At 49.8% G+C, this 21,739-nt stretch overlaps 1 protein-coding gene across 1 annotated transcript in view; it reads left to right on the top strand.

Moving 5' to 3' along the window:
* Window positions 1-5,639: 5,639 nt before the first annotated feature.
* The window catches only part of KHDRBS3 (KH RNA binding domain containing, signal transduction associated 3), a 145,940-nt gene continuing 129,840 nt past the window's right edge, over window positions 5,640-21,739 (top strand). Inside the window, exon 1 of the mRNA XM_055545716.1 lies at window positions 5,640-5,812. Coding sequence (XP_055401691.1) covers window positions 5,725-5,812 — 88 coding nt within the window. The 5' untranslated portion in view covers window positions 5,640-5,724. The remainder of the gene's footprint in view (window positions 5,813-21,739) is intronic.

Below are 21,739 nucleotides of genomic sequence, written 5' to 3'. Positions count from 1 at the left end.
CCTCTGGAGGAGGAAATAGCTACCCACTTCAGTATTCTTGCTGGGAGAATGCCATGGACAGAGGAACCTGGCGGACTATAGTCTATGGGGTCACACAGAGTCAGACAGGACTGAGCCTCTGAGCACAGCACAGGTCCAAGCCAGGGCCTTTTCAATCAGGTTCAACTAATTTGGGGAGGAGGGGAAGGGGGGAGGCTGTGCTTTCACATGTAGCCACTAGGGGGTGCCTGTGCAATGTCTGTGGTTTTATTCGCTCTGGGAAGAAAGCAGCAGAATGGCTTCTTTCCTGGAGAAAGAAGCAAGTGGGCTAGAGTAGCAAGGAGCAAGAGAAGGAAACAGACATAGGGAACATGGATGCAGAGATAGAACAGGAGTATTCAGGAATTGGAGTGACTGGGCTGAAATGTTTGATTCCATTCATCCTTAGACATGGCTGGAGGGTGGGTGGGGTGTGTGTGTGTGTGTGTTCAACTCTCACTTCATACCTTGGGATCACTTCAGTGCTTGGAGCAACTGTTTCCTGATCTCTACAAACTAGTGACTTGTGAGCCTGCTGATCTCTGTGGTTCCTTCCAGTTGTATTTCTGGGTCTTGAATGCAGGCTGTTTGGAAGGTGAGTGGAATAAAATAGGAGAGAGGCACTCACAGACTAGCCAGTCCTCGGTGGAGGCATGCCTGATTTATGGATGGGCTGTGAACTCTGCGAAGCCTCCCAACTTTGAAGAGTGTCTCTGTGTCCTGCTCCACGTGTGCTGAGCCTTTACAGTCATTCTCAAGGTTTGAAAATGCATTTCCCTCTGTAACTCACTGGGGTTGGGGATCACGGTGAACATGTGTGGTGTCTGTCTCCTTGACACATAAATGACTGATTTCTAGGTAAGGCTGTGCCATCTTTTGGTGCTTGTCCTACATGACAAACTCATTTATCTCTAGTAGCTGGGAAGCAATGCTCTTGGGGGACTGCATTTCAGGAGAAATGGACTTGAACGAGCGTTGAGTGCTTGCTGTGAACTGACCACCTGGCTGGGCACTCGGGCTGTGAAGCTGAGCAGGCTCCGAGGACAGTGTGTGGCCAAGGGGGTCCATCAGTGACTGGGGCCCAACCATGAACACAGACAGCACTGGTGGAGTGGAGATCAGGGAGAGTCCAAACACCATCCGTGCCAAGGACAGGCTTTATGCTTCAGTTTAAACCCTGCAGAAACCTGGAAGGTTGGTATTTCCTCTCCCTGTGCTCAGAAACATCAAGTCATTGACTGAGGATCACACAGCTAGTAAGTAGGAGAGCTGGGGGCCAAATCAAGGTCTCTCTGGCCCTCAGGCCAGTCAGATTTGGACACCACGCCCAGGGTACTGCCGGGTCTCAGGGAAACCGGGATAGGATGCACCTTTTTAAAACAAAAGGAACAGGAAGCTTGTAGTGTGAGCAGTAACTCAGCAGGAACATGACAATGACCTCAGAGACACTCTTCACACTCATTAGCCCCTGATGACATGGGGTGTTGATATAGCCGTGTCTAACCCACTGCAGTTGGTATCTTTCTCCAGATGTGGGCGTGGCGGTGGTGGGAGTGATTGGGTGGGGCGTCGGCCTTGTGGTCGGCTGTGCCAGGGGGGACTTGCTCTGGGGCAGTGCAGTTCCTGAAATGGCCTAGTGACACCTGATCAGCCTCACCTGAGGCTGATCGGGAAAGTGCCCTTCTGTCTCTGATACTGAGACATTGTTTCCAGACGTGTGACTGTGCGTTTCTTAACACATCTTAGGGTCTCCGGTACAGGGCAGACACACGCCTTGTGGATGGAGTAAGTGGCCCCGAGCCTCCGGCCGACGTGGCTCCGGAGAAGTCTATTGTGCACAGCCTGTCCTTTGTTCCCAGAACTGTGCATGCACCAAGCCTGTGCTCGGCAAGTCCTGGTGTGTGCCTGAAGAGATCTCTGTCTGCCCTGGAGTTGTTAGACCTTGTGAGCACTAGCACTACCCACAGCTGCTTGAGGGAAAACCATGACCTTTCCCAAGGCCTGATTTTCTCACCTTCAAAGGGATCGGGAGAGTTGGTACCCGCAGGGTGGCCATCTCAGGAAGACCAGCAGAGTCTGCAGGAGGTGTGGAGGTGCCCCACGGTCAATGGCCTGGCCAGGCTGGTGGGTGGGGATAATTTCCTGAGCATCTCACAGAGACATTCGTCTCCTTCCTCCCTGGAGGACCCCACAGGGATACTCTGCGTGCCGGGCACCTGCCCTCTTGGACGGCTCTGAGAGAAGGAGGGTCTGGAGCAGAAGATTCAATGCCTTTGCTCTCGGCTTCCCGGCATACAGCCCTCCTCCCCAGCTGCTGGTGAGACTTGTCTGCCAACTGTTTGGATGCAGGAGAGGAGGAGCTGGTCTCCAGTGTCCCAGGCTACTGCCTGCGAGGGCAGGACAGGGAAGGAAGGAGAGGAGGCTTAGAGGTCCCATGGGCCTGGGACCGCTCTCTGACATCAGTGGCACTTAAGCAGGTATTAAACTGCTCTGGGCCTCAGTGTCCTCAACTGTAAGTGCTAATGAATAGTATCTTCCCTACAGGGTGTTGAGGGAACGGAAAATAGTGGGTACAAAGACCCTGGCATCCCACCTGGCACAAAGCAAACACTCAATAAAAAGAGCAGTTACTCCATGGCTGGAGTGTCACGGGGGCAGAAGGTCTGAATGGAAAGGAGGGTCTTAGACCAAGTAGTGAGGGGAGCAGCTGAACACTGGCCCCTACTCCTCCCCTGGGATTGTGTGTGTGTGTGTGTCTGTGTGTGTGTGTGTGTGCACATGCTAAGTCATTCCTGACTTTGTGACCCTATGGACTGTAGCCCGCCAGGCTCCTCTGTCCATGGGATTCTCCAGGCAAGAATACTGGAGTGGGCTGCTATTTCCTACCCTGGGGATCTCCCTGACCCAGGGATCAACCCTGCATCTCCTCCATTGGCAGGTGAATTCCAGACTCTCTCCTTCTCCCTTCCTCCCTTGAAAAGTGGCTGCCGGGCTCACACCCTAGAAAGCAAAGTCTGTGATAAAGGCATGGAAGTCAGAGGTCTGTGCATTCCACTCTAATTTTAAAGGAGAAAACATTTCCCCTTAAATCCTTCCAACTTGCCCTCAAGGACTGCTGGCATAAGCCCAGTTTTGAAGAGGTGAACTCTGAAACTCAGAAAGGTTATTTAGCTGAGGATGCACAGCGGTCAGAGAGGAGCTGGGACTGCAGAGTGTCTGACCGGCCACACTCTGGACCCCCGGTCAGAAACAGTGGTTCCAGGCCTTTCACTTGGTATGCTGGGGCGATGCAAGTGCCCCCAGGAGCTACAGTTGAAGGGAAGGAGAGGCTCAGAAGACTCAGGAAACAGCAATCCAGGGGTGAAAACCCAACAAAGAACTGCTAAGCACTGGCTACATGTGCTGGACACTTTATGTGGATTTCCTTAAGAGGTGATACATTTTATCTTCATGACTCTTAGGAAATAGGCTCTATTATCATTCCCACTTTACAGATGAGGAAGCTGAGGCACAGAGAGGTGACGTATCTAGCCCAAGATAGCACAGCTAGTGAGCAACTGGGCCATGATTCTAAATGCAGGCTCTCTGGTCCCAGAGGCTACATTACTGAACTGTCTCATCTGACAACCTCTTGCAAGTTTAGACCAAAGAGAGACATGAAGAAGATTCTTACTGGGACTCTGGAATGGCACCTCGCCAGCAGTCAGTTTCATCTAGGGGTGGAGCTTGAGAATGAAGGAAGTTCAAACTTCGGGCTGGGACTTTGGGCAGCTTGGAGCTCCCTGATTCCCACTCCAAGCATCTCTGGGTATAGTGCAGTGCTCAGTCACTAAATCGTGTCCCACCTGATGCTTTGCGATCCCACGGACTGAAGCCCGCAAGGCTCCTCTGTCCATGGGATTTCCCAGGCAAGAATACTGGAGTGGGTTGTCATTTCTTTCTCCAAGGCATCGTCCCAACCCAGGAATCGAACCCTGAATCTCCTGCCTTGGCAGGTGGATTCTTCCTCCCATGCCATCAGGGAGGCCCCCCTTGGGTGTCGAGTCACCTCTATTTGCGTCAAGAGTACAGGCAGTTGCCTGGGAGCCTGGAGGGAAGACCCGCTCCCAGAGGAATGGTATGTCTATGGCTTATTCCTTCATCGCACATTTCTGGTGCCCCTACACCCGTCCTAGGCCACTAGGTGCTGGGGACCCTTCCTCATAAAAGAAAGCTCTAGCCCTGTCCGTGAGGTGCTCATGGTCTGGGGAAAACAGAATCAGAGTTCTCCGTGAGCGAGGCCTGACCAGTTCTGATGGGGCACAGAACAGGTACCACTTTGCTGGGGAAGTCCTAGAAGGCTGTCCAAGAACAGGGACGTAGAGGCCCGGACTTGAGGTGGGATATGGTGGGGCAAAGGCAGGACAGACTTTCGGGCCCCGCCACTGACTCTACCTGGGATATCTGAAAACGGTCCGATGGAGGATTTGTCGAGGGGGGTGGCGGGGCGTAAATGAAAGGAGGACGGCAGCACCCACGTGCGTCCAGGGGACTGCGCCCCAGAGGGGACGGGCTGGGGCGCAGCTCCCTGCCCCGCCTCCGGACTCGGCGGATTTCTGCGTGAAGAGAATGACAACCCGGCAGCAAGCCGGGATGACAAAGCCGACCTGAAGGGCACGCGCTTTTATGTAATCGACCTCGGTTCCGAGGGTCTCGCGGGTTGGAGCTGAGCGCAAGAGGCACCCACCGAGACAGGACGGCTGGGCACCCACGTTATTTCCTAGCAAACAGGAGCGGGGGAGGCAAAGCGAGCTAAGTTATGGAAGTCCAGGGAGCTTGAGAGCAGGGCAGCCCGCCCCGCCGCCCTTTCCCAGAGCCCGCGGCGGCGAGCCCGGGCGCTCCTCCGCGTCCTTCTCCGCCCGGCCCCTGAGCCGAGCGCGCAGCCCTCCTCCGGGGATCGCTGGCTGGGTGACCTTGGGCGAGCCGCTTGACCTCTCTGGGCGCAGTTGCTCGGGCTCTGCGTCTCGGCCCGCCGTGACCGAGCCGCGCGGCGCTCCGCGCACGCCTCCCCGGGAGCTGCGGACGGGCGCGGCGCCGGCGGGAGGCCCCCGGGACGCCCCTCCCGGGCCCGGCCGCGCAGCCGGGAGCAGCCCCACCAGGCGGCGCGCCGCAGCTGGCGGCGGGCGGCAGGGCGCGGGGCTCAGCGCGCAGGCGCGGCGGGCGGGGCGGGGCCGGGCGCGGCGGGCGGGGCCAGGCCCTCGGCTCCGCGGCTCAGAGAGCGCGGGGCGGCGCGCGGCGTGCGGGTGGCTGCTGAGCTCCGCTCCGGTGCCGGCTGGCGGGGCTCGCCGGGGACTGTGTCCAGTTCGCGGAGCGCGCCGCCGGCTCGGCCGGAGGGCCGCCTGATCGCTCCGGCCCGTGGCGGGAGCGCGGGGCCCGCGTCTGGGAGGCGGCGGCCGCCAGCGCGGGGCCGTCGGCGGCCAACCCCCGGGGACCGGGGCTGCGCGGCCGGTTCCCGCCCCGCGCCGCCGCCGCCGCCACCGCCTCCGTCGCCGCCGCCGCCCCAGGGCCGACCGATCGGCTTGGCTCCGCCGCGCCCCGCGCAGCCCCGCCGCGGCGTCCGGCCCGGGTTCCGCGCCGCTGGGGCGCGGGCGGGGTCGGGGGTTGCGGGGCCGCCGCCGCCGCCCGCCCGCCTGGAGTCCGCGTCCCGGGCCCGGGCGGCCGGCGAGCATGGAGGAGAAGTACCTGCCGGAGCTGATGGCGGAGAAGGACTCCCTGGACCCCTCCTTCACGCACGCCCTGCGGCTGGTGAACCAAGGTGAGGGCGCGCGCCGGCCGGCTGGCCGGCCGACCGACCGACCGACCGTTAACGGTCGCCCACTGCCGTTGGGGACCCGGGAGCGGCGGCGGGCTGGGGGGAGGGGCGGGGGGCTGGAGACTGGGGGGCGTCGGGCCCGGGGGCGAGGCGCAGGTGTTGGGAGTTGCGGAGCCGTGGGGGCGGGCTGGCCGTCGACCTCGGGGCGACCGGAGGGGACCCAGGTCGCGATCTGGGGGAGCTGATTCGGGTGGGGATGTGGGACACCTAGGGGAAGCCGGAGTGTTGTGTGCGCGTTGTGGGGAGACGCGGGAAGGAAGGCAGGCTGGGCGTTTGGATGAGACTTGAAGGGAATCTGTGGGGGACTCGAGGGTACCCCAGGGAAACTTGCGGGTGGGGGACCGCGAACATCTGGGGGCTTCGTTGGGGCGGGGGTTGAATGAGCTCATTGGAGAGGAGAATGGGGCGGTGGGGGGCTCTAGGGGACTAGTTGCGTTTGGTTAGTCTAGGGAGCTGGAGAAAGAACTCGAGGAAAATGGAAGGATTCGAGGGGATCGGAAGCAGAAGAGGTGAAGGGAACAGGTGCTTGGATTGTTGGTGAAGTTTGAGGACCTCGGAGGAGGTTTGGGGTCAGAACCCCTGGCACTTTGGAGGAGCAGGGCCCGCCGTCCCGGTTCCCTCTTCATCCCTCTCTCTCTCTTTCTCTCGCGGGTCCGGGCTCTCGCCGCCCTCCCCGGGGGTGGGCAGCTCACACCTAGCCTTGCAGGCCGGCCCTTGGAGAGTCATCGGGGGGCGGGAAGAGACCCACGCAGGAGAGTCCGCTTCTTGACTTGCCTGTCCTCTGTGGGAGGCTCTGTGTGGGTCACCCTCATTGGGGGCCGGCTCGGGGTTGAGAACACTGGCCAAGGAGCCTTCGCTGCTTATTCCATTTCAGCACGCCTCCGGCCAGCTCAGGGCGTGAGCCGCCCCGGGAAGTACCGGACGCAGGTTGCAGGGGCGTACGGAGGCGTGCCCGCCCAGGACGGCGTTCCCTGGCTTGTTCCTTCTCCAGCTTCCCGAGTAATCTGCCGGGATGGACGGTAAATGAAGCCCGCCTTCCCCAGAGCGGTGTCCTTCATCCCCCCTGGATCTGGGATGCGTGTTTAAGATAAAGATGGGTTTGGGAGCCGCTGGTATCAGATCTGTTACCTTTTGCACGAATCACTGTGCCTTGAGGGTCTGTGGTTCCCGACTCAGCCGGGTCTGCTGATCTTCATGCTGGCCCTGGCTTTTTAATTGTTGAAAGTGAAAGATGAGGCAGACATATTCTATTTGTATACAGGTGTCTATATTTTACAACAGCGACCTCCGGTATTTGCCTATTGCAACCCGTTCTTCCTAGTAGGGTGTGTGTGTGGTCGAGTGAGGGTCTTGGTGGAGGGACTGACTGTCTGCAAGAATTTAAGCTTGATATTTAATTTGTTGAACAGAGATGGGTTCACTGAGCTTTCCCATTTTAATTGTAGGCTTATTTTTATTTAATAAAACGGGCTTGTGAAAAAGTAATGGCTATGCGTTACAGAAAGCGAATTTTAAGTTTTATTGCCATGCTCTTGTGAACAGTTCTACAGTTGGGTTTGTACTCTTCTCTCTTTGTGATTTACATATATCTTTTGTTGCCTGCTGGGCTGTCATCTCTATGAAAGAAATTTCTTTGTACGTTGTGTGAGATCATTGGCATTAGAAATATTCTGGATTGTGGAATGAAGGGTATTTTTCTGAATAAAGAAGCTGAGTCAAAGTTAGGTTGTATTCAATTAAAGAAGCAGTTTAACAAAAGTGTAGTAAGTTATCTTATTTTGAAAGTCAGAACTAATTTTCTGTGCCAGATTGCTGTGGCATTCATTCTGCTAATACATTTTGGAATTCTTTTGGTTTCTTTGTTTTTACCTGTGGTAATAGCTTTTAGTTATTTGAAACAGATCTTGGGCAATGTTGCCATTTAGTGTTTTTTGTTTTTTTGTTTTGTTTTTTTTTACGGTGTTAAACCTGATTACCTTGCTTTTTCATTAAGAATGTAATTCTTGCAAGAGGTACATTTCTCACATTGAACAGTTAGGCAAGTAACTTATTCAGATGTTCTTATTACTGTTCATTTTGATTTCTTCAGACTGAAATGTTTTCCCCTTAAATCACAGGCTGATATCTGGAATGCAAAGCTCTATCATTTAAAATATTAATTATGCTGTTACGTAACTCCAGAATTACAAGTGGCATTTCTGAAACACGGTGTCTTAAATCTGAATCGATTATTATGAAGCTTTGATTTTAAATCTGATAATCATCTTGTGATTGACTACCAAGAGCATTTTTATTCTTTTTTTAATCTGTATTTTTGACTATTTCCCTCTAAAGGGAGACATCTGTTTTTCAGATGAATCTTGATACTAGGATGGGTATTCAGGCACTACCTTGTACATGGTAATGGGTCACACCTTTATTTTATTACGGAGTGGCCTGTGATAAGTAGACTTGACGGTTAACATCAGCAAATGCTGTCAGTGCCTCTGCATAGTGTTCTGAAGTTTCCCCGGTTCTTTGAGGCACGGCTGTCTACTTGTGTTCTCACTCTCAAGCCCCAGTGAGGCAGACGTTGATGTCTCTGTTTTTCAGGGGAGGCAGCTGGTAGGTGACTGAGATAGGTGAATCTGAACTCAGATCTTTGGTCTCATAAGGCCATTGTTCTCCATACTCAGACTTTCTCCAAAAGATGGCACTGAAACACTTCACAGATGGGAATTTAAAACCCTGCCAAAGTCAATAGAACTAATATGCTTGTTTCCTGTTGACTTCCTGTTGATTTTCTAAAAACGTTTGTTTCTGTGCTTGTCTAGTGGTCTTCTTTGAAGAAACAAGCTTTCATGGTAGATATTTCCTACAGGATTCTAGTGCTCAGGTCAAGAGGCATTTTTGAATTAAAGCCCTTTGGGGACCAATATATGATTTTAGTAATCAACACACTGTGATAGTGTTGATAAATGGGGTGTGTTCATTTTTTAAAAATTTGGCATTTGTAGACACTGATAGCTGAATTACCTTTTTTTCCTAATTATATTCAAGTAAGAACTTGAGCTGGAATCACAAGATATATGCTTCTATGCTAACGTAGGTTGGCTTTTACACTTTTTCCAGGCTTATTCTTCCTAGTGGGCATTAGTTATTGGCTTTTATTGCAATTTCTCAGGATAAATTTTCCTTCCTCTCACCCCCTCAAATATTGAATGCTCTTGTTTCTCTGCCAGAAATAACGTGTGATGTTTACTTGATGTTAAAACTGAATCAAATAAGATAAACTTTTTTTAAATCCCCACCTCCATTGCCTGTAGAGTGAGTTGACATTGCAGTTTCTTGCCAAGGAGGTTAATTGGAGATGAAAGTTGCATTCTGTGTTTTATATTATATTTGCTACTAGGGGATGTGCTGACTCTTACTAAAAACATCTTCAGAAATGTCTTACACATTATAATTTAATCCAGTTCTCTGGTCTTGCATTGGATGGTTTTCAGTCCAAGCCAAGTAACCATTAAATAAGATTACATAACCCTGTATTTTTAATTACCTGATATAATATATGGATTGGTGGCTGGTTCACTGCCAAGTTATATTTAGTGGTTGGTTACAAGAGGAAGTGGAGCAGAGGATTCCAGGTTATGGTGGTCTGTTAGTGTCCAGTGGAGAAGGAAATGGCAACCCACTCCAGTATTCTTGCCTAGAGAATCCGACGGGCAGAAAAGCCTGGTGGGCTACCATCCATAGGGTCGCACAGAGTTGGACACAACTGAAGCGACTTAGCATGCACGCATGCGTTAATATCCAGATCAATTTCTTTGTTGGTGTTTCAAAGTAAGTGTTTTTCGTATTACATCAGTTTCTCTTAATAATGAGATTCTTAGCATTACTTAGTATGTAGGATAAACATATATGAAGGAAGGATCATTATTTTGCCTTATGTGCTTCTCTTTGTACAACAAAGCTCGATGGCTTAAGAGTTTCACTTTGGGGGACCCTTTCTGGAAATTGTTTTGGTTGCTTGTGTGTTGTCAAGCGTGTAAAGTAGGAGAAGAATGAGAGTGAAGGTTGCAGAATTCCATTTAGCTGTGGTGCCTTCACGCCATAGCATGCACTTCTCTGCTTCATCCAGGGAAGAGTGTGGTTATTTAGTTTCTAATAGTTTTTCTTAGGCTTATCAGGTTTTGCTTTTTGTAAGAAAATGGATGCAATGACTCACATATTTATTCTTTGACTCACATATTTAGATAAATCATTTTCTGTAGTGTTATGACTCAGAAGGATCCAGTGATTGTCAGTTATGGTGCTTTGGTATCCAGACATTAGTAGCAGGTTTATTGAGAACCTACCTCGCAGGGTGTTTTTGCTGGTCCTGGACCGAGAGAGGGAAAAATTTCAGCCTCTACTCCTGAGGAATATCTGCTCTCTTCTGCATCAGATTGAGAGTGGGCTTTAAGTGTTTAGATGCCCTCTCCTTTCCAGAGGAATGTCTTATTGGCCGTCAACTATCCTTTTGAACTATTTTGTAACAAGGTGGTTTAGATTTAATTCTCGTTCTAGAAACATTTACCAGGTACTTCTCCACACTCAGCCATGTCTATAAACTTAATACTGGGAACAGCCCGAAATGTAGAGACTTCTAGCCCAGTATATCACTTGTAGAAACGGAGATTCCAACAGTGACTTACCCAGAGCGACATACTGACAGAATGTCCGAGGGGATGTTCAAGCTTTGTTGTTTTCCACATCACACGGACCTTTGGACGTATGAAGGGTCAAACTGTGATGATACAGGTAGTTAATGACAGAAGGGGGATTAAAACTCTGACCTTTTATGTGCAGTTTGTTCTTTTCTCTCTAGCTTGTGCTGGAATTGAAAGATGAGTTATGTAGCATCCATTGTTACATTGATACTTTATCCTCCAAGTTTCTGCTGTAGATATCTTGTCTGACCACTTCCCTCCCTCCATGGGCTAGAGTGCCTGTTTCTGGTCCTGAAGCAGGTGGTGCCTAACTCTCTGATGGGGTGATAGTCATCACAGTGTAGTATTTGGATCTCTGTCTTCCCTGGAGAGTGTAAGCTGTTCGGGAGGTAAGGCTTGGTCTTACCTATCTTTGTGTCTTCAGAATCTCATATAGTTCTTGGTCTGTAGCCCTTGTAAACTCCAGTCTTCATTTCAGTGTTGTTTTAATTCTCATAAAGGTAGAAGAATCAAAGTATTTGGAGTTTGGCAGTCCTTAATGCCTTTGCTTTTTACCACTTTAGAGACCTGACTGAGTTAGGGGTAGGAGGAAGTCCCCAACAGGTGTGCAGGCAGACACGGGAGGGGGTTCTAAGTGAATCGCAGTGTTGAACAAGCAGGAGAGCATCCCAGGGCTCACTCCATGGGGTGGGCTGTAGGGGTCCTTCTCAGGAGGTGAGGAGATCTTATCAGATCTGCTTGGAATCTGATGATTATTTACTTTTATTCTTTCTTGAGGAACTTATTAGGCAGTGCACTCTAACATTGTTAGCTCTCCTTGCCTAAACTAATGAGATTTCTCATAACAGATTTAAACCAGAAGTTGGGTGACCCTCGTCGCTTGCTGAATAAGCCTTACCTGAAGGAGTTAATCTTCACTCTCAGATGCCACACAGACCCTCAAAGCCCAGGAGTAGTGGTGGTTGCGGATGGAACGCCAGCAGCAGTTTGGATGTCACCAGACCCTTTGCTTGTCATCATTCCCCCTGAGTGGAGATAGAATGGCTTATGTGTTTTACCAAGAAACAGAAGTAGAGTGTTGGTAGCTTTGGGATAGTGATCACAATAAAAGCTGCCAAATGGAGGGCCTCTGTGCCTGGTGCTTCCTGTGCATTATCTCCAGTCCCCACAAGATCTTGGAAGGTAGCTGATTTTATCCCCTGCCTGTGTCGTTTGTTTTTTCAGATGAGGCATCTGAGGCTCTAAAGGGTGCACAGTCCTCAGGCTGAACTTCTAAATCAAGCCATCTTGTGTTTTGATAAGATACTTTAAGAAGAGACTCAAAGACAGAACCCAACATTGTTGTTTGATTACAGTGAAAGCCAGTTAGGAAGTTCGCTTTGTGATGATGAATTTTTAAAAGAGGTTTCCCAGAATGTATTTTACCAAAAAGGCAAGCTCCCCTTTTTCCTATGTTCTCCAGCAGTACTTTTTAGTCTTTAGTAAGCATGCAAGGTAAGGAGTTTTACTTATGTATATTCCAGTAATCACGGATAAAGTAGGAAACCTTTCTGTACTGAAATAAGTCAATTCTTGATGAAGCTGTCTCTCTTAGAGACAGAGCTCTTCGTGTTTAAATACTATCGCAGAGACAGTTGGTGTGATATCAGGGATTTAGAGGCAGTTTATGGTATGTTTTAAAAATTCCCCATCTTTTAAAAATAGGCTCATAAAAGAAAAAAAAAAATCAAGAATATACAAGAACATAGTCTCACAGATAATGGTTTTGGCTCTGTGAAGGAAGTGGGGTATGTTTGAATATACTTGATTGCAATTGTTAATAATACTAGTTACTGTTTATCAAGAACCATTTTTGGGTTAGATTCTTTATGTACATGATTTCATTTAATTTTTTAAACAGTCTTGAAAGAGTAAATCATTTTACCTTATACTATAGATGAGGAAGCTGAGGGCAGGGAGGTTAAATAATTTGCATAATGTCAGACAGCTAATAAGTGGTAAGCCAGGATTCAGATCTTTATCTGCCCCCTGCAGAGTGCTGTGCACTCCAGCAGAGGTGGGGGCTTTCCTTGTGGCTGGGCTTTCCTGTTGACTTTCCTGGGAGAACCTCGGCCATGCAGCTCTTAAAGGGAGCTGCCTGGCACTGGCCTGGTGCTCTGTGAGCAGGCTGACTGTACAGCCGGCAGGTAGCGCAGCGACCATGCGGGGTAGTAGCTGTGTGACCACAAGAGGCGTGGAAGGTCTGGCGGATGCCTTTACATGGGAAACGGTGCTGCTTCACAGGGAAGAGCTGCCAAAGGAGTCACGTGATTCTGGCAGGTGACGACTTTCTAGTCTGACCCTGTACCAGTTCCTTAGCTTCCCGGAGCTGCAGTTTTCATCTGTAACATTGGAGGCCTTTACCTCCTGTGTGGGGTGGCCATTTTAGATGGGGTCTAAGTACCGTGTCCTGAACAAGCATTACCTGCTCATTTCACAGAATTGCCCGAGACAGGTGTGTGCGTACAGGCATCACTTTCCAGACATAAAGTATATAGTAATAACTCAATGCATAAATCATCCAGTCTCCTTCCTCAGGGTAATTTTATGTTATTAAAATGATTTTAGTTTTCCAATCCTGGAGATACTGAAGGGGAAACTCATTCTTTGGGAAGCCTCTTTCATTAATATCATGTACAAAATTAGCAGCAGCTCTGACTGGTTTTTATTATGCTAGTCAAGATGCAGCACCTGAAGCTTCCATTAACAAATGAGGCTTCCATAAACAGATTTATGACTGCACATCTTAAAACATGTCTGGACACTCAGCAGCCACTCTCCACAGGCACAGGGTACCTTGCTCTGAATTGGTAAGCTGTAAATTTCCATAATTTTTTGCATTTCCATAATTTTTCACCAATCAGCCCCTGCTGCTATTTTAAGAACTTTAAAAGGTGTTCTTGGCATATTATTGATGTTCTTCCTTGGTGTGATAAACAGTTGTGCGTGTGTGAGAGCACCCTTTTTGATGTGAATCTTACACTTGGGGTCACTGTTGGTTCACGCGCCCATGGAGAAATTGTAATGTAGGGGAGAGGGGATGGTTTCCTTCCCGTCATTTTCCCTTGTTCTCCGGCTGCTTCAGTTACTTGGCGACCTGTGCCCTGCTCTTCTTCCACTAGATGGCGCTCCGTATAGCCCAGTCACCCTCTGCATCCGCACAGGGGGCTTCATCTGAGCCAGTGTTAGTCTTGATCCATCATCAAGCTTGCGTTGCTTTGATATTCATGTACTGATATTAATCTTCCACATTGCTGATGTTTTGAGAGGCATACTCTCTAGCCAGCATTTTCAGAAAATCAAGATGAGCTTTGTTTTGTGCCTGCGGTGTGCCTGGCATTGCTGCACGGTTCTTTGTCATCATTACCCCCTTTGGTCCTGGTGGCCGCCTCGGGAAGTAGTTTTGTTGTTGTCATTCTACAGGTAAAGAAATGGAGGCTAGGGAGCCATATAACTTGTTCAGGGTCATGCAGCTAACTTACAAAAACAGTTTTTGGAGGAGAGTTTTGGGGTAGTCTGGCTTACGGCTGTTGGACATGCGCTCTGTTGATTTTGTTGGGGAGAACTGTAGTGCTGACGGTGATCTGCACTGGCATGTAGAAGTCAAATCCGTTGTGTGAGGAAGCAAACAGTGGTAGCCGAAGCTTTGTCAGCTGGTGTGGAAACTGCTGCTTCCTTTTGCTTCTTTTGTCTCCTAACTCATGCGGGCCCAAGGGCTAGATCAGTACCAGGTACAAAGCCATGGGGAACTTTGAACAAAGCTCTGATTCTGCTTTCAGTAATTTTAGCTGAAATATTAGATCGAGTCCATAGGAATTGAAAAATTTGTACTGAAGTTTCTTTAACTCCATTCATTTATTTAATATTTGTTGAGTATCTGCCCTTCTGAACTGAACTGTTTGTTCTGGGCCAGTTACTTCTCTGAGTCTCTGTTCCCTTGTCTGCACATTGGCAGTAATGCCTGCCTTGTAGGTCATTGGGGCGAAATGACAATGATTTTGTATTTTTAAAATTTTGTTAAAATTTTTTTTAATATATAGGATATAGGTATATTTTTATACCCAATATGAGATAATTATGCATTTATGTTTATCTTCATTTTACATTATTTTTCTATCTGAATTTCATGCATCAGGTCATGGTCACCAACTGGTGTAGTGGGTTGTCTGCCAGTCATCTTTTAGGGCTGGCTGGCTGCTGGCACCTTGTGCCACCCCGTCCCTTTCTTCTGGTTGCATGGGCCCAGCAAACACAAACAGAAGCTTAGAAAAATCTCTCTCACTTTTTGTTTGCTTCATTATGCAAACCGCAGCTAACTAAAGATGATACTGAAGTAAGATTCATATGAGTGGAGAAGCACACATGGTTAAGGACACAATTTTAATTCAGACAGACCTGAGTTCACATCTTAGCTCTGCCACTTCTCTGCGTTGTGACTGTAGATGTGTGAACCTCTCTCAGCCTCAGTTTCCATGATGAAGAAATGGGCATGAACAGTTAATAAAGCCTCTGAAGTTTTTGTGGGATTTCAGTGAGGTGTGTGAAGAGCTCTGTCATGTCTGGCATCTAATAAGTGCAGAATAAATGGTTGCTGTTGCAGTCCTCCTCCTCTTCACCACCCTCCTCCTCCTCACCCTCCTCCTCCTCACCCTCCTCCTCACCCTCCTCCTCCTCACCCTCACCTCCTCACCACCCTCCTCCTCCTCACCCTCCTCCTCCTCACCCCCCTCCTCCTCCTCACCCCCTCTTCCTCCTCCTCACCACCCTCCTCCTCACCAACCTCCTCCTCACCCCCCTCCTCCTCCTCACCAACCTCCTCCTCACCACCCTCCTCCTCCTCACCGCCCTCCTCCTCCTCCTCCTCACCGCCCTCCTCCTCCTCACTGCCCTCCTCCTCCTCACCACCCTCCTCCTCACCACCCTCCTCCTCACCACCCTCCTCCTCCTCACCCTCCTCCTCCTTACCCTCCTCCTCACCACCCTCCTCCTCACCCTCCTCCTCCTCACCACCCTCCTCCTCACCCCTCACCCCCCTCCTCCTCCTCACCCCCTCCTCCTTACCACCCTCTTCCTCCTCATCACCCTCCTCCTCACCCCCCTACTCCTCCTCACCACTCTTCTCCTCCTCACCCTCCTCCTCACCACCCTCTTCTTCCTCACCAACCACCTCCTCCTCACCACCCTCCTCCTCTCCACCGTCCTCCTCCTCGCCATCCTTTTCCTCACCACTCTCCTCCTCACCATCCTCCTCACCACCCTCCTCCTCCTCACCACCCTCATCACCACCCTCCTCCTCCTCACCACCCTACTCCTCCTCTCCACCCTCCTCCTCCTCACCACCCTCCTCCTCCTCACCACCCTCCTCCTCCTCACCACCCTCCTCCTCAGCATCCTCCTCTTCATCACCACCACTATCATATTTTAATCAAAGAATCAGTAATCCAATGGGGGAGATAAACATGTAGGGGGAACAATTTTAAGAATGTGTTAAGTGCTGTAGAAGAAGACGACATAGGGGCTTTAGGGGATCAGAATGACCTCTCTCATCTCAGGACCAAGCTAGGCTTCCTGGCAGAGGCTTTCTCAGAGAGGATTAGCTGGATGCAGAAATTGGAGGAAAGGACTTGTCAGGGATAGGTAAATTTTCTGACTCCTCCAGGTTATTAATTCCTGTTTCTATGTTTCCATAACATCTTCACATTCCTGCTTGTCATTGTGTGTTGTGGTTATCTGTCTTCTTTCGTCTCCCCCTCCCATTTTCCTTCCTGGCATTACAATTTTTATTTGAAAACAACTTTAAACTTACAGAGAATTAAAAGAATAGTGCTAAAACCCCCTGTATACCTGTTCGTCTGGATTCACCAGTTGTTTACATTTTCCCATATTTGGCTTTGCCATTCTGTCCATTTTCATAACTCATTTGAGAGTAAGGGGTGTGTGTGTGTTATCTATCTTTACTCCTAATATCTAAGTACCTTTGTATTTTTTGAGATTAAGGGCTGTCTCTGACATAACTGTACTTACCAGTTAACAGTGATGATAGAAGTTAGTCATAGTTTTGGTATTTTTATTATATAACTTATAGTCCATGTGCTACTCTCGCCAGTTGTTCCAGTTTTGTCTTTTATAGGATCAGGAGCAAGACCATACATTGCATTTAGCTGTCAAGCATTTTAGTCTCTTAATTTGGAACAGCTCCTCTGTCTTTGCCTTTCATGGCATGCATATTTGAATACTGCGCAGGCTGGGTTTCGTAGAGACCTCTCAGTGTGGCGTATCTGCTTCTCTACATTTAGATTCATGTTGTGCACTCTGTTCACACTGTTAAAGCCAGTGGGGGTGATGGAATTCCAGCTGAGCTATTTCAAATCCTAAAAGATGATGCTGTGAAAGTGCTGCATTCAATATGCCAGCAAATTTGGAAAACTCAGCAGTGGCCACAGGACGGGAAAAGTTTTCATTCCAATCCCAAAGAAAGGCAATGCCAAAGAATGTTCAAACTACTGCATAATTGCACTCATCTCACACACTAGCAAAGTAATGCTCAAAGTTCTCCAGGCCAGGCTTCAACAGTGCATGAACTGAGAGCTTTCAGATGTTCAAGTTGGATTTAGAAAAGTCAGAGGAACCAGAGATCAAATTGCCAACATCCGTTGGGTCATTGAAAAAGCAAGAGAATTTCAGAAAAACATGTACTTCTGCTTTATTGACTACACAAAAGCCTTTGACTCTGTGGATCACAACAGACTGTGTAAAATTCTTCAAGAGATGGGAATACCAGACCACCTTACCTGCCTTCTGAGAAATCTGTATGCAGGTCCATATGGAACAACAGACTGGTTCCAAATTGGGAAAGGAGTATGTCAAGGCTGATATCATCACCCTGCTTATTTAACTTGTGTGCAGAATACATCATGGGAAATGGCAGGCTGGATGAAGCACAAGCTGGAATCAACATTGCCCAGAGAAACCTCACATATGCAGATGACACCATCCTTATGGCAGAAAGTGAAGAACTTAAGAGTCTCTTGATGAAAGTGAAAGAGTAGAGTGAAAAAGTTGGCTTAAAACTCAACAAAAAACTAAGATCATCATGGCATCCAGTCCCATCACTTCATGGCAAATAGATGGGAAAACAGTGGAAACAGTGAGAGACTATTTTCTTGGGCTCCAAAATCACTGCAGATAGTGACTGCAGCCATGAAATTAAAAGATGCTTGCTCTTTGTAAGAAAAGCTATGACCAACCTAGACAGCATATTAAAAATAGAGACATTACTTTGCTGACAAAGGTCCATTTAGTCAAAGCTGTGGTTTTCCAGTAGTCACGTATGAATGTGAAATTTGGACCATAAAGAAGACTGAGGATGAAGAATTGATGCTTTTGAACTGTGTTATTGGAAAAGACTCTTGAGAGTCCCTTAGAGACTCTGCAAGGAGTCAAGAGTCCCTGCAAGGAGATCAAACCAGTCAGTTCTAAATGAAATCAGTCCTGAATATTCATTGGAAGGACAATGCTAAAGCTGAAACTCCAGTCAATACTTTGGCCACCTGATATGAAGAACTGGCTCCTTAGAAAAGACCCTGATGCTGGGAAAGATTGAAGGCAGGAGGAGAAGGGGACAACAGAAGATGAGATGGTTGGATGGCATCACCAACTTGATGGACATCAGTTTGAGCAAGTTCTGGGAGTTGGTGATGGACAGGGAGACCTGGCGTGCTTCAGTCCATGGGGTCGCAAAGAGTCAGACATGACTGAGCAACTGAACTGTGCACTCTTGGCAGGAGTTCCACCAAGGTGATGGTGTGTCCTCCTCAATACATCACAGCAGGAGGCACACAGTTTCATTGTCATTTTATCCTGTTGTTATTGATGAGGCTAAGTTTTGTTCACTTGATGTAGGTGGTGCTGGTTTTGTCCCCTGTAAAGTTTCCATTTTCCTTTTGTAATTAGTTAGCACTTTTGTAGGGTGATGCTTTGAAACTGTGTAAATACTCCTTATTAAACTCTCCCTCACAAATTTTAGTACCCATTAATGTTTCTTACATGAATTAATTATCACTGTGATGGTTGTAAAATGGTAATTTTTTCACTCCGACATTCTGTCTGCATGTGTATTGGTTGACATTCTGCTGAAATGGAACATTTTTCTTTTTTTCTTTCCTTCTTTCATCTTCCCTACCTCTTGCCTGCCCTCCATCAGCTATCTGTACACATTCAATTGGTTGTAGTCCTTCACCATTACTGTATAAAGTGAGAATGTTAATCGCTAAGTCGTGTCTGACTCTTTGCAACCGCACAGACTGTAGCCCGCTAGACTCCTCTGTCTGTAGGATTTTCTAGACAAGAAGAGTGGAGTGGGTTGCTCTTTCTTTCTTCAGGGGATATTCCCGACCCAGCGATGGAACCCACGTCTTCTGCGTTGGCAGGCACAACCGTTTCTCTCAAATCCATAAAAAAGTAGTCTTAAAGTTCTGTGTCTCAGAGCACTTCATGGTTCTGTGGGGAGCCCTGGTCTGGTGAGAAAGTGGGAGACAGCTGTCTCCTTCCCCCTGGGCTTCTGTCCTCAGGTCCTGAGGTGGCTCCATAGGACTTTGATTTGCTCAATGGATTTTACTTTGTGTTGTGGTTTTGAGCGTGAAAAGTACTCTTGAGGAAGTTATGCCTTGGTGGTGACTCTGAGTCAGAGGCAGCTCTCCCGGCCCCTCACTGAGTGAGTGTGCTGGTTCCGCCGGTCAGAGCCCAGGGGGACAGAGCTGCTGCCCACTCGTGTGGTCCGCAGTGAGGTTGGAGGGCGGGCAGCAACGGAGGCCGTGCCACTCAGTGCAGCGCATGGGTCGTGTGCTCTCTATCTCCTTGTCCTCTGTCAGGGCTTTGCTCCTGAAATGCTAGATGGGAGCAGTGCCCTCGTTGATAGTGAACTCTCTGGGCTGAAGGCTCTTCATGTCTGAAATGAGCATCAGGGGGTCTGTGTCCCTCAGTCAGTGCCCTGTGCCCCGGAGGCCGCTGGCCGCAGAGCATGGTCCTTGTTCCCGTCTCGTGGGGCCCAGTGGGGAGACAGGCCGCGGCCCAGCCCCGTCCCTGCCCTTACCCACTCTGAGCTTTGGTCTAGAAACCGCCTGGGGTCCTGCCTGCCGGTCTTTGTGGTCCTGGGCCCCATGTTACCTGCAACCAAGGATGTGGAACAGAAGTGTTGGGAGCGTTGGGAGCCAGCATCTGCCAGGTGGGGCGCTGTCTGCTCCTCATGCTGAGGACTTTCAGAGCCTTGGGAAACCCCTGCCGGCTGCTGGGGAGCACCCTCAGGAGGAGGCCGGGAGGTGTGAGTTTCTCCCTGGTGTCTCCGCTGGGCTGGAGGGTGTCCACTTCTTGCTCAGGAAGGGTGGCACGCTCAGGCTGGGCTCAGGGCTGGGAGTCCTTCATCCTGCTTAAAGGGTTCTCAGCCCAGTGGGGAAGCAGCCAAATTAAAAGACATTTATATTGCAGGGTGGTGAGTGCTGTAATAAAGACCGTGCACGGGGTCTTCCCAGGGACCAGGGCAGCGGGAAGGCCTGGGGTGAGGCCTGCTATTGGGGAGACACGGCAGCCTTTCCTGCTCCAGCCGCTTCCTGCTGGTACAGCAAGGCCTGGCTGCCTGTGAGGTCCCTCTCCTCCTCCACCCTCTCCTCTTCGGTGTTCCCCCCAGGCCCCAGTACAGCCCCGCCTCTTCTCAGCCATGCCTGCCTTTGTCACACTCTGGATTAGAATGCTTTGTTGGGAGCTGTTTCTCCCATGGGCATCCCAGCTTCCTACAGACAGAAAATCTGCCTTCTTGGCTTGGCTTCCTTCTCCAGTGCTGAGCACAGGGCCCAGGAGACGGTTGGTGCCCATAAAGTGTCTGTACGATGACTGGTCAGCTGGGCTCAGGGTCGTGGATTCATGATTTCAGGATGCCTTGGTAAAGGAAAATGGAGAAAGGCTGTTCTTTGGCTTGAGTTTCTGGCTGCTGCTTTTGAGGGGAGAAGCTCCCTCTCTCCGGCAGCTGGGACCGTATGTGCACTGGCAGCATGCACTCGAGCCTTGAGTCTGGGACTCAGACCTGTGGGCCGCCTCCCTGGGCTGTTTAGGGATTTCTGGATCTGGGCACATCCCTTCACCTCCCTAAACACCAGCGCTTTAGTTTGTTGAGACAGTCGTGACACTACCCACGTCCCAGACTTCCTGTGAGGTTTCGGTGACAAGACACTGAGACTCAGGCTTCTGAGCTGCTGCTGCTAAGTTGCTTCAGTCGTGGCCAACTCTGTGTGACCCCATAGACGGCAGCCCACCAGGCTCCCCTGTCCCTGGGATTCTCCAAGCAAGAACACTGGAGTGGGTTGCCATTTCCTTCTCCAATGCATGAAAGTGAAAAGTGAAAGTGAAGTAGCTCAGTCGTGTCCTACTCTTAGCGAGCCCATGGACTGCAGCCTACCAGGCTCTCCCGTCCCTGGGATTCTCCAGGCAAGAACCCTGGAGTGGGTTGCCATTTCCTTCCCCAATGCATGAAAGTGAAAAGTGAAAGTGAAGTAGCTCGGTCGTGTCCTACTCTTAGCGAGCCCATGGACTGCAGCCTACCAGGCTCTCCCATCCCTGGGATTCTCCAGGCAAGAACCCTGGAGTGGGTTGCCATTTCCTTCCCCAATGCATGAAAGTGAAAAGTGAAAGCGAAGTAGCTCAGTCGTGTCCTACTCTTAGCGAGCCCATGGACTGCAGCCTACCAGGCTCTCCCGTCCCTGGGATTCTCCAGGCAAGAACACTGGAGTGGGTTGCCATTTCCTTCTCCAAAGCATGAAAGTGAAAAGTGAAAGTGAAGTCGCTCAGTCATGTCCGACCCTCAGTGACCCCGTGGACTGCAGCCCACCAGGCTTCTCCGTCCATGGGATTTTCCAGGCAAGAGTACTGGAGTGGGGTGCCATTGCCTTCTCCAAGGCTTCTGAGCCCCGAGGCTTTATTCCCTGATGAATTGCAAGCGCCCAGAACAGTGCCTGCCACCCAGCGGGCCCTCGGTGTCTGTTGAGTGAATGACAGGGGAAAGCAGTTTCTTTCATCAGTCAGTCTGAAATATAAGGTAAAAGCAGCAGTGTGTTAAGAAGTGAGGCTAGAGGGGTAGGCAGGCACTAGAGCA

The sequence above is a fragment of the Bubalus kerabau genome, chromosome 14, assembly GCF_029407905.1.
Source record: "Bubalus kerabau isolate K-KA32 ecotype Philippines breed swamp buffalo chromosome 14, PCC_UOA_SB_1v2, whole genome shotgun sequence".
Classification (NCBI taxonomy): Eukaryota; Metazoa; Chordata; class Mammalia; order Artiodactyla; family Bovidae; genus Bubalus; species Bubalus kerabau.
Note: the sequence above shows the minus strand (reverse complement) of the source record. Positions and strands in the feature narration are given on the sequence as shown.